The sequence below is a fragment of the Talpa occidentalis genome, unplaced genomic scaffold (assembly GCF_014898055.3).
Source record: "Talpa occidentalis isolate TD23 unplaced genomic scaffold, MPIMG_talOcc4v2.1 talOcc4.5, whole genome shotgun sequence".
Lineage (NCBI taxonomy): Eukaryota > Metazoa > Chordata > Mammalia > Eulipotyphla > Talpidae > Talpa > Talpa occidentalis.
The window spans coordinates 116802767-116814953 of NW_023604861.1; the positions used below are offsets into that span (position 1 = coordinate 116802767).

The 12187-nt window shown below is 35.3% G+C and overlaps 1 protein-coding gene across 5 annotated transcripts in view; it reads left to right on the forward strand.

The window, feature by feature from the left end:
- The window catches only part of MAP4K3 (mitogen-activated protein kinase kinase kinase kinase 3), a 132052-nt gene that overhangs the window by 67426 nt on the left and 52439 nt on the right, over nucleotides 1-12187 (forward strand). For all 5 annotated transcript variants that reach the window (XM_037528182.1, XM_037528179.2, XM_037528178.2 and 2 more), the window contains 4 exons: nucleotides 2742-2797; nucleotides 3092-3139; nucleotides 6238-6280; nucleotides 7781-7853. In XM_037528182.1, coding sequence (XP_037384079.1) covers nucleotides 2742-2797; nucleotides 3092-3139; nucleotides 6238-6280; nucleotides 7781-7853 — 220 coding nt within the window. The remainder of the gene's footprint in view (nucleotides 1-2741; nucleotides 2798-3091; nucleotides 3140-6237; nucleotides 6281-7780; nucleotides 7854-12187) is intronic.

Consider the following 12187-nt stretch of genomic DNA (forward strand, 5'->3'; position numbering starts at 1 on the left):
ACTCAACTTCATATTTCCTCTTTTTATATCTTAATAGAGCACTGAGAATACTCATAACCATCTTTCCACTTTACTGATTTTATAGCTGTGATTAGTATATCCATTAGTTTTAATTTTGAGTGGTCATAGTTTTCATTTCTAGATTTTAATTTGATTCTGTTTCAAACCTCCCTCCATTTTTTGTCTTTTTTTTTTTAAATCCTTGTAATTTTTCCTTCCTTCTTTTACGTTGTTAGTTTTTTAAGTGTACTTATATTTTAGTTCTCGGATTGTTTAGTAATTCCTTCAGATATATGTGATTGGTCTTAGTGCTTTGACTTTGCTTTCTTCATTAGAAGTAAAAAGACCAAGTTAGTTATAGAAGTAGCTTATCATAATCTTCTCCATTTCTACCAAATAATATTTTGATCTATCTTACAAAATTTGCAAAGAATGTTTCTTTATTTAAAGAAGGCCTTTTTTTTTTTTAAAGATTGATTTATTTTTATACAAGAGCTGGGGTACAAGCCAGAGGTGCGGGAGGATGAAAGGGTTCATCAGAGACAGAGAGGGGAGCAGAACAGGCAGACAGACCAAAAGCACTGCTGATGGGAGCAGTGGGCGAGACAGAGAGGTCTGCTGTGCCATGTGGGAATCTCCCTGGCTGGCCAGGAATCGAACCCGCACTTCAGAGGCTACAGACAGCTTCACAGCGCTGCACTCAACCCGCTGCACTCAACCTGCTGCGCCACCGGGGAGTCCCTAAATAAGGCCTTTTTATGTGGGAATTTGGAACTTTGTTTTAACGAGCCCTCTGAAGATCTTTGGCCTTTTCTTCTGAGACCATGTAGGGAAAAAAATAAAGCTCTACTTTACCAAGATTGGCCTTCCTCTAAGAGACAGCTAGAATAATTTACATTTTTACCTATTCTTTTGTCCCCTGGGAACATCTCTTACTATTGATGAACTTAGGCATTTTAAAGGTTATTTTAAATATTTTTCCTATTCCAGGTACTATTTTCAGGGTTTCAGCTTAATCTGATTTGCCATTATTGTGGGAAGAGAAATCTTAAAAGACGCCTAGCTTACTGAATGAGAGTGTGTTTGCAAGCCACAGAAATTAGTTACATAGTTTTCTTTAGAAATTTAAACTGAGCTCTGTCCCCAAAAGAATCTAAGTAGATTTCTTTCTTCCAAAATAGTAAAATGCCACAAGCGTTCTGAAACATACACTTTTGCAAAGCTGTTTTGGGTAAATGTGAAATTACTATCTAGCCAAAGATCCCATCATTAGAATTTAATTCAATTTCTACAATAGTGTCTCCTACCTAATGAATTTCTTTCTTTATTTTAAAATGGTTTAATAGTGGAAAAGAAATGTTTAAATGTCTTTCATAGTTAATAGAGGCATACAGAAGAAATATTATTAATTAAGCTGCATGTATTGATGTGAAAAGATGTTCATGATAAGTTAGACAAATTTCAAAATTGTCTGTGTAATGTGATTCCACACATTATTTTTGTATGGGCTACACATTATTTTTGTATGGGCTACACACTGCATAAAAATCTTTTGGTGGGGCCTCCCCTGGTGGCGCAGCAGTTGAGCGCTGGGTTGCGAGGCTGCCCGCAACCTCTGCAGCACCAGTTCGAACCCTGGCCACCGGCGAGGGTCCCACCAAAAAAAAAAAAAAAAACTTTTGGTGGATTATAAGCCAAATTATTGATCTTATTGTTGAGTAATAGTTTGAATAAGGAACTGATCTTTATTTTCTGAACTTCTCTATTATTTGAAATTGCTTTTTAAAAAAAAAAATTATACAAGAATCAGGGTACAGGCCAGATGCATGGGAGGGTGAGAGGATTCACCAGAGACAGAGCAGGGAACAGAACAGGCAGACTGACGAAATAAACTGCTGAGGGGAGTAGTGGGTGAGACAGGAGAGGTCTGAACGCCATGTGGGACCCTCACCCGGTGGCCGGGGATCGAACCGGTGCTGCAGAGGCTGCAGGCAGCCTCGCAACCCAGCTCTCAACCTCTGCACCACCGGGGAGGCCCATAAAGCTAATAATTTTAGAAAAAATACTAACTTTTAAAAAAAGTTGCCAGGCCTCCCCTGGTGATGCAGGTGGTTGAGCACCATGCTGTGAAGCTGTCCGCAGCTTCTGCAGCACCTGTTTGATCCCAGCCGGCCGGCAAGAGTCCAGCATGGCACTGCAGACCTCTCCTGTCGTGCCCACTGCTTCCCTCAGCAGTGTATGTCTGTTCCCCGCTCTGTCTCTGGTGAATCCTCTCACTTTCCCACACATTTGTCCTGTACCTTGTTTCTTGTATAAATAAATAAATAAATAAATCTTTTTAGAAAATAAATAAATTAAAAAGTTGCCAAAATACATGTTGCACATCACTTTTTAAAGGTTTAATAAGAACTAGCTAAACCTAGTTCTCTTGGCCTTGCTTTCTTTTAACATTTAGGAGATAACATTGATCAGTGAGATGTGAAAATGAATTTCTCTATTTTAGCTTTTCATTCATTCTGTAAACATTTTTGAGCAACCTTTCCATATCAATCACTATTGTAAACACTGAGAATACAACAATGGGCAAGTCATAGTTTAAAAAATTCCTGCTTTCATCAGGCCTACAATTTAGTGAATTGTTTGGGTATATTAAGATTATTGCTTCGTGGAATTTTTAAGACTTTGCCAGTTGAAAAACATGTTTGACTAATTTTATTACTATTAATTTTCTTCTCTTATAGTAACGGGGCCTCTGTCAGAGCTGCAGATTGCATATGTTAGCAGAGAAACACTACAGGTAAATCCAAAATTAATGAAAATGGGACTTTTTTTATTACACTAAATGTTTAATTATTGTGCACTACCTAGTAAGTAAAGTAAGGATTAAATACTCTGATTGGGTAAACTGTTGAATTTTAATACATTTGTAATTGTCTTTTAGAATATTTACATAAAATAAGTTAATTACTGGCACTAGACTTTCTGTAATGAGTAAATAAAAACCAAAGACTACTACTCAGATCATTTTAAATCCTAACATGTGCTCTATAATAAAACCCTTTTATTTTTTCTGTTTTTCTTGAAACTCCAGGGATTATACTATCTTCACAGTAAAGGGAAAATGCACAGAGATATAAAGGTACATATATCTATTTATATACACACACATCATGTTTAACCATAATGACCATTTCTTCATTTTTAGTTAATGCTACTTAAATTGTTGATCAAACTTGTGTTGATTATTCTATTTGATAAATTTACTATCTGAAATATGTTACAATGGTAAAATTGAGAGATACTCTTAAGGGTTTTGTTAATTTTTCCTAATGGCTTTGTTGAGATACAATTCACATATCATTAAATTTATCCTTTTAAAGTATAGAATTGTAAATTGCTTTAATAACCCATTTTAGCTTATTGTAGTTTTTTTAAAATGCAAATTAGGTTCAGAGCTTCAATAAGATCACAGCTTTTAGGAAGTTACATGTTATGAATATTGTAGTAAACTTTGGCAGTCTTTTTTTTCCTAATTATGCTTGTTGAAGTAATGTTGGTTTACAACACTGTATTTGTTTTAGGGGTTGTAGATTCAAACTTCTGCAAATATATGTTTTCATACCTTACCCACCACTAAAGCCCTAGTAGTTCACCACGATGCACTTTGGCTCTTAAGGAACTCTCAATAATGTATCAAACGGATAAATTAAACCTCAGCATCTTTAGTGGTCCTTCCTATAACTGGGGAGGAGAGCAGGTGCTGTGTGCTGACCAGGTGCTGGGCAAGACTCCTGTGGTTGTTTCTGAAAATACCATCATTTCCCCACGTCAGATAATTTCCTCTTTTTGTCTTACCCTTTCTTTCTTGTTTTTCTTCTCTCCCATTTCTCATTCTCTCTTGTTTCCTGAAGCTTTTTTAACCATAGAGATTTTTTTAAATCATGTGCTCTGATGGAAGCCTTGGACGACTCCTCAGAAAAGCCCTTATGCACATACCTTCAAATTTTGCATGAAATTTCAGTGAACTCTAACCTCACCTGCTGAGATTCTCTGCTTTAAGTGGTTTTCACAGCCACTTAAAAAACACAAGCAAAGAGCTTTGGAGTTCAGGTAGTTGAGATCATGAGAAGATGAGTAAATCTGTCATAGGCACTTAAATGATCTAAAAGGATTCACAGGTGTTTGTCAGCAGTGGAGGCTGAGGTGTTTTCCAAACAGGAATAGTGTGAACAGAGATAACACAAGTCAGATTGTGTGGGGCAGGAGCATAAAAGTTGCTCTGTGTTACTTGAAGAGAAGAAAATGGCCAAGAGTAATGGAAGAATGTGTTGGTGAGGTGGTTTGTTCTCCATTGCAGAGTTTGGGCCTAACTGTATGGTTCTAACTGTTGCCAGTATTTCTCCCCTTGTCTAAGCTACCATTGTATTCTCTCTTACCTGAACTTCCCTTAGTCTTCTGACTGATTTCTCTGATCCTGTTCTTGAGTGGTTCTACATTCACTTTTCCCACCTCACAGCAGCCAAGTGATCTTTAAAAACCAGATGTATTCATTCTCTTGTTTATAAACCACCATTGGCTTCCCATTCTACTCAGCATAAAATCCAGATTCCAGATGTTTTTACCATGACCTACAAGTTTATGCACATCTGTTGAGTTTTTTTCTGTGGCCTTATTTCACTTTCTGCTTGGGTCATTTTGCTGAACCACACTAAACTTTCTGTTCCTGGAATACATCAAGTGCATTCTGGCCCTAGAACTTTGTATTTGCCGTTTCCTCTTCCTGGAACAATGTTCTCCCATACTTTGGCATGATTCTGCACTCTCACTTCATGTCCACTCAGATATCACTGTCTTAGAGAGTCCTTCCCCTCCTTCTCTGTTTGTCTTCGGGGTATTTACCTCTGCTTGGCTTTGAATCATTTCTTGGTTCGCTCACTCATTCGTGTGTGTGTGTGTGTGTGTGTGTGTGTGTGTTTTCATTCATTTTTCACTTTCCTTTCTCTCTTACTTGGATGTAAATTTTATGAGAGCTAAAACTTACTCTTTATTTTTTACTGTAATACCAGAGCTCAGAATAGCACCTGGTTGCTAATAGTCTTTCAGGAAAAAGAGATGTATGGATGGATAAAGGAGGGAGGGAAGAAAGTATGTAGGAGGGACCAATTAAAGGCTATTGGTGCAGGAAAAGTGATATAAACTGTAATTTAGGAAAATTGATTTGGCTAGGGAAAGACCAAACTGAATTGAAGACTGTGGCAGCAGTCTAGAAAACAACATGAAGTCTACATGAAGATAAAATCCCTGCTCTAGCTCCTTCTCTCTTCTCTTTTTCATTTCTCCCATTAGCATTATTTCAGTAATATCAGAGGGGCACAGTCTTCTGTTTCTTTCTCTTTTAGGGGGTGAAAAGGAGTTCTCTATTTCTCTCACTTAAGCCTATATTTACATGATTAGGTTGTACTTTGCACTAAAGAGATTGCTTACTTTTGCTTGCTAATTTAAAAGTGCAAAAGCAGGGAAGGGGAGAAAGCCTGAAATACTTCAAGGAGACTGTATTTCTGCCTCCTTCAAAAACCTTGAGCTTCCTGAAGATGAATCTTCCGTCTTTTCAACTAAGTCAAGAAGCTAACATGGCTAAAATACTACTCCTAGGTCATGAAGACAAGGTGACATTTTAAATTCTGTGGACCTGTGACTATTTATTCACTGAATAACCCCAAACTCTGGGCAGACATATTAGGATAGACAACCTCATATACTAAGGAACAAGATTTAGTCTTATATACTAGCACTGGTTCAACTGATAATGAGTTTCTAGAAAGGGAGATTTGGTTTTTTTTGGTTTGTTTGTTTTACTTTTTGAACAGGAAATAGCCATCAAGCTTAAAATGTAGTACTAGGAATTGAAATGCCAATATGAGCTAACATTTTAGTATAATGATAGTATTTAATCAAGTAAGAAAATAACCTATAGATTCATATTATGTTAATAGCAGCTTTTTGCAAGGTAGAGCGTTTTATAAAAATTGTCATTGCCTAAAACAATTTTTATAAAAATTGTCACATTTCCTATAACTATTATGACTAAACATTTTAATTGGGCATATTTAAATTTTAAGTATTTCTGGGTCTCAGGCTACCACTTGTGATTTATTTTACAATGCTTATATTTAATCTATTACATGTGTGGTCCAATAAAATGTTTCCTACTTTAACAAAAATGTTCTCACTTTGAAGGGAGCTAACATTCTGTTAACGGATAATGGTCATGTGAAATTAGGTGAGTAAATTAAAATCTTGTCACTTGTGCAAATTTATTTCTAAAACATAGAAAATTTATATATTCCTTCGTAGTACTAGGTTTCCCCTCCCCTAGCAGTATTGTTAGAGTTTTATAGAAATCTTATCATGGAACCTATGTAATTCTTCATCTTTTTCCTCTGCTCTCAAATGGGGATAAAATCTGCCCTACACGTATGACAGATCTGTTGTAAAGATATAATGAAATAATATCCTTTAAAAATTCTTTCACCTCTGACTCCAGAAATGTGACTTGTAGTAAGAAATACATACAAAATTACCTTGTAACTGGAAAACAAACAAGAGCCAAAAAAACCCAATACTGCCCAAATCCTACATTCTTTATAGAAGCTTTTCAAACAAAATTGAGTATTACTTATGTAAGAGTGTAATTCAGTTGTTGACTGTTTCTTTAGTTCAAACTTTAACTTTCAGTTGTCAAATTGTGATTAAAAAGAGCTCAAAAGCTAAGTAGTAATGTAATTTGAAAGTTTAAGACTTTTTCCATACATTAAGGAAACATGCAATATAGTAGTTTTATTAAGAGTCCTGTGTGTTAAGTATTAATTCAAGTATTTAATGACATATTAGATATGAGTTATTTTTACTTATTACTATAAGACAAATCAAAATTCAAAGTACATATTGCCTTATCCATACGAATAAAATTGTTTTGAGCTATAATCTACAATAGGATTAATCACACTTAAAATTATATATCTAATAATTAACTTAATAAAACTTCCCTAAGCTGACTCTAAATATGGGAAAAGCAGTTATCTATCTATTGATGGCTTAGTGAGTAGTTTCTATTAGCTGCTTAATATTTTATATCAAAATCATGTGCTTAAAGAAATTCTACATATATAGTGATAAGGATTTACAAGTTATCTTTAATAAAGTAGAAAATATTAGCACTCAGCATATTTAAAGAATAACAGCAAATCTTAATAAAATAAATTTTCTGCTAGTGATATAGAAAATAGAATGTGTTGCAGATCCTAGGGGATATTGTATTTGAATGTTTTTCAGGTTAGATGGATTTACCAGTAGACTTAATGGTTTATTTGATATCAGTCATAGGTATGTGAGGAAGCAGATGGAATATCTTACTGCTTAAGGTCCTTTCCTGTGTTACTCCTTGAATTTCAGATCCTGGAAATTAGTGAATATAATATTATCAAGTCTGGTAGATTAGCGTATCTTTAGCTTTCTCTTTCTCATCAAAATTATGTGATCTTGACTCTCTTGATTCATGCAGGGGGATAGATGAGAATCTATTTGACCTGACACACACTGACTACTTTGTGGTACTTTAATGCTAGTTCATTAAGATTAAAAACTTTGATGTGATGCTTGAGAATATCTCTTATTTTCTGTGATGTTAGTTTAATGAAAATAATTATTAAGTTTCTTCTTATGTTGTCTTACATTATTTTACTTTGTTTCCTTTTCTCAACATTTCTCATTTTTTTAATAGCTGACTTTGGAGTGTCTGCACAGATAACAGCTACAATTGCTAAACGGAAGTCTTTCATTGGCACACCATATTGGTAATTGTATTTTAATTGATAATCTAACTTTATTTTTCTATAATAGCGTTTATTGAAGATTGCTCAATATTTTCAAAACTAAAAAGACATTAAGATGGTCATCAACATGTTAAGTTATTTAGGTGTTGATACTTATGGATGGGTTATATAACCAAATAATATCTACTGTGTTGATTTTCATTAAGTGGAAAAGACTTTAGAGATTGATAGCTTTGGGGATAGCTTTGGGGAATCTTGATACATTTTCTAACTGTGCTGGAAAAACCCAACTTTTGCTTCTACACATATCATATGTATTTTCAAAGGTATTTTTATATCTCTATATGTCTTTTTTTACTGCCATCTCCATCCCATAGTCTGACTAACCTTTGGACATTACATTATTCAGTTTCCTTTGCTTAAATTGTTTTGATATATCTTAGTAGCACACATGACAAGTAAATATTCCTTGGCATTTGGAGTCTTCGATGGTCCAACCTCTACTCTAGTCTTGCTATATGTCGCCATAGACCTTCCTTTCTAACCATGTTTGTCTACTAGGTTTTCTTTGTGCTTTCTATAAAAACCATCCTATTCATTATTACTCAGAAAAGTTTCTGACCATTTGCTATGTGCCAAATACATTGATCATTAGGAATATAGTGTTGATAGATACAGAGCTTTTTTGTTCACACTTGATTGTTCATGCTGGAAGTCTTAACATGCTTTTAACTTTTGTGCTACCCCTCCCCTGAGGCCTTCCTATTCTGCTTTATCAGCTGGGGGATAGCACTAGTCTGCACCACTCATTTTCCTATTTAGGATATGATATGCATATAATTTTTCTATTAATTTGCCTTTCTATCAAAAAACATTTTAAAAGTAAAATAGACTAAAAGGGCTCATAAAAACTTTGCTAGTTTGTCTTTCACCATTTCTAGGGTTATCCATTAGTTACAGATTTTGTGTGTTAGCTCTCTTCATTTTCCAGTTTTCTTTTCCTTTCAGTATACTTCCTATGTCAGTTATCCTGTTATTAACATTTACTGACTTGAAAGTTTTTTCCTATCTTCCCAAATTTCTTCACTCCAATACCTTCTCACATTTTATAATTCTGTAAGATAGCTTTATATAAAGTTGCATATGATAAAGCCTGCCACATATGTCAGACCTGGTTTTTGCTTTGTTTTAGTTTTTTTCTGAGAGTAGTCCTTCCTGGAGTTCTTTTACCTTCCATTCCAATTTGAGTTATTTTCTGGGACTTTCACTTCACTTCGCCTTGAAACTTTTCATCTCCTTGGGAATTCATATCCTAGAATTCAAGTCTTTTTTCTTGATACACTTCTCACATGTTTTGGTAACTTCCTCCGAAATTTGAATGCTGAAACTTTTGAAATGTTACATGTCTAGCCTTAGAGTTGACTGATAATTTGAGTGAGTGTAGAATTCTAGATTGGCATTTTTGAGATACTGCACTAGCTCCGTCTTTAATATTGCATCATCCTCGGATATCAATCCTTCCTCCCCCAAATCATTCCCGGTGGTTTAATATTTCATGATAATGTACCTTAGAATGTTTTGGTGTTGGTTTTTTTGTGTGTGTCATTTTTGCTTTTTCATCACTGTACTTGGCATGTGTGCTTCAATCACGAGATTCATGTCTTTCAGTTCTGGGAAATATTTCTGTATTATTTCTTTGATATATTTCTTTGATTAATTTCTTTGCTATACTATTTCCTGCTCTCTCTTTCTAGGATTTATTTGTTATATACTGGACCACTTGAATGAATCCATTAATTTTCTCTCCTGTTAAAAGTCTTTTGTTCCACTTTCTGTAAGATTTCTTCAGCTTTTTAGACTCATGCTTTCATGATGGAGGCTTTCCTCAAATAATCTGGTAATTCTTTTCTTCTAGTTCATATTGAAGAGCAAGGTTCTGAAAGCCAATTCATAGCTCTGCGTGCTTTGGAGGCCGCGTGTATCCCTGTTTTTTTAGTCTTCTAGAACTGAGCCGGTGAAGGAAAATGGGGAACTTGTTGCTCTGCATACAGACTCCACTCTCCAGTATTCCATTATTCCCCATATCTTTGAGTTTGAAACTTCTCTCAATTTCTTTTGGTTTTTAGCCTGCAGTGCCTAGTTCTCCTGCCACAGTCAGTCCTCATGCATTGGCAGGAGATCCAAGAATTAAGCTCAGTTCTGACACTGTCTACCAGAGACAGGCTCAGCTTCCACAGGGTTAAGGGCTCAGTCTTCAAGGCCACCAACGTCCACTTAAAAAGATGCCAGCTGCAAGCTCCAGACCTGGGCTTTTAACCAACATACTATAGGCTAGAGGTTACCCCTTACCCAAACCCTTTCTGCAGGTTTGATTAATTTGCTAGAAAAGCCTGCAGAACTCAGGAAACATGTTTACTCACTAGACTATCACCGGTTCATTACAAAGGATACAGATAACAGCCAGATGAGGAGAAACACTGGGTGAAGGGCTAGAGCAAAGGTGCTTCTCTCTTGTGGCTGGCAAGGCAGCACATGGAAGCACTCTCACCTCTAACCTGAAAGCTCTCTAAACACCCCTCCTTTTGGACTTTTATGGAAGCTTCATTACATGGAATGATTGATTAAATCACCAATGCTTGGCCCTTGAACCCTCTCTTACCCAAAAGTCAGAGGAGTGGAACTAGAAGTTTCACCCTTTATTCTTTTTGGTTTCTCTGGCAACCAGCCCTCAACCTTAGATGGTTTCCAAAAGTTATCTTCATTAACAAAACTAAATATACTTTTATTACTCTCAAAAGGAAACCGCAGTGCTTTGGGGGAGATATGAGACAGCAATAGTGGATGAAGGCCAAATATGTATGAGAAATATATTTTAGTCATCTGAATGAATAAATATATGTATGTATGTATGCATGCATGTTTTTGTTTTGGTTTTTTGGTTTTTGGTGGGGTTTTTTTTTTGGTAAATCAAAATATCAGAAGTGGGAATAGAGAAGGCACAACTGCTGGGCCTTGATGGTTGAGAGACAGAACCTCAGGGACTGTTCACTGTATGGATTAGATACCATCGATTTTTACCTCTACCTACTTTTATAAGTTCCAACTCTCATTTTTTTTCTGAGGTTCTTTTCCTCAGCACACACTTTTGTTTATCTTTCCCTGTTTGCTGCATCATTTACTATGAGTTAAGTTCAAATGTGTCTCCTATATATTTCAACAATGGTTTGTATTTCTTTTTTGTTCTCATTGTGTCGTGTTGACTTTTGAGAGGAATAATGGCTGAAGGACCTATGGTTATCTGTTTTTATTTTAAGATGCTCTGTCTCCTCAGTGCAGTGATTGAGCTCTCTGAGTCTCTAGTGGCCAGATTGATTCTGTACACATGCTTAGCAAATATTGATAATAGCTGAATTCCAACTCTGACTTCAGATATTAAAAACTATTATTTCTCTTATAATAGTGTAGGAAATACCTTGGGAGCATGTAGTAATTATTTTGAGAATTAGGCAAAATCAATTTTTGGAACAATTCTACTATTTCTCTTTCTAGCCTAGTATCATGTGTTTTATGCCTAAACTCCAGGGATATAGAATATAATGGAATGCCTTCTCCAGAGTAATTAAGGTCAGCAGTTAAAGTCTGTAAAAAGGAAAAAAATGTTGCATTGTAGTATGCATTTATTTGCCAATCTTTTGATGCAGGATCAACACCTTTACTTTGAGTGGGTCACTAAGAGTTCTAACTTAACAGTGTGAACCCTACTCATAAATCACAGCTGCATTTCTCACCGTGTGTTTCTCTAAAAGTGCGGTGAGAACTTAGACAAAGTGTGTGACCTTTTTTAGTCTGGTTTATTGAGTATAAATTTAGGCTCATTGGGTTTAAGGTTCTATGGACATTGAGAAACTTGGTGCCATGGTGGTGAGAAATACCACAACAAGATATAAGACTTTCATCACCCAAGAAATTTTCTTTAGACCCTTTTTTAGTGAATTCTCTTCTGTCATCCTGAGTAGTGCTAGCAACACCCAATCTGATCGCTGTCTTTGAAGTTTTACCTTTTGCCTGAATGTCATGCAAATGGAATTTTATAGTCTATATAGTCTTAGTCTTGTATAGTCATGTTTTTACTGCATGTTCTTAACTCATTTGTTGGGTTTTTTGGTTTTACTTTTAGAAACTTGTCCTTAACAAGTTTTCTAAAGCATTCAGTTTAATTTTTATAACAGCTTAACTTTTTACCTTAATAATAAATCCATTTTCAAAATATTTAAATAAATTATGTGTTTATAGCAGCAAGTATGACTAGAAACAAGTTCAGAGATGAACTCAGTTATGATTAGCATGCAACTAAA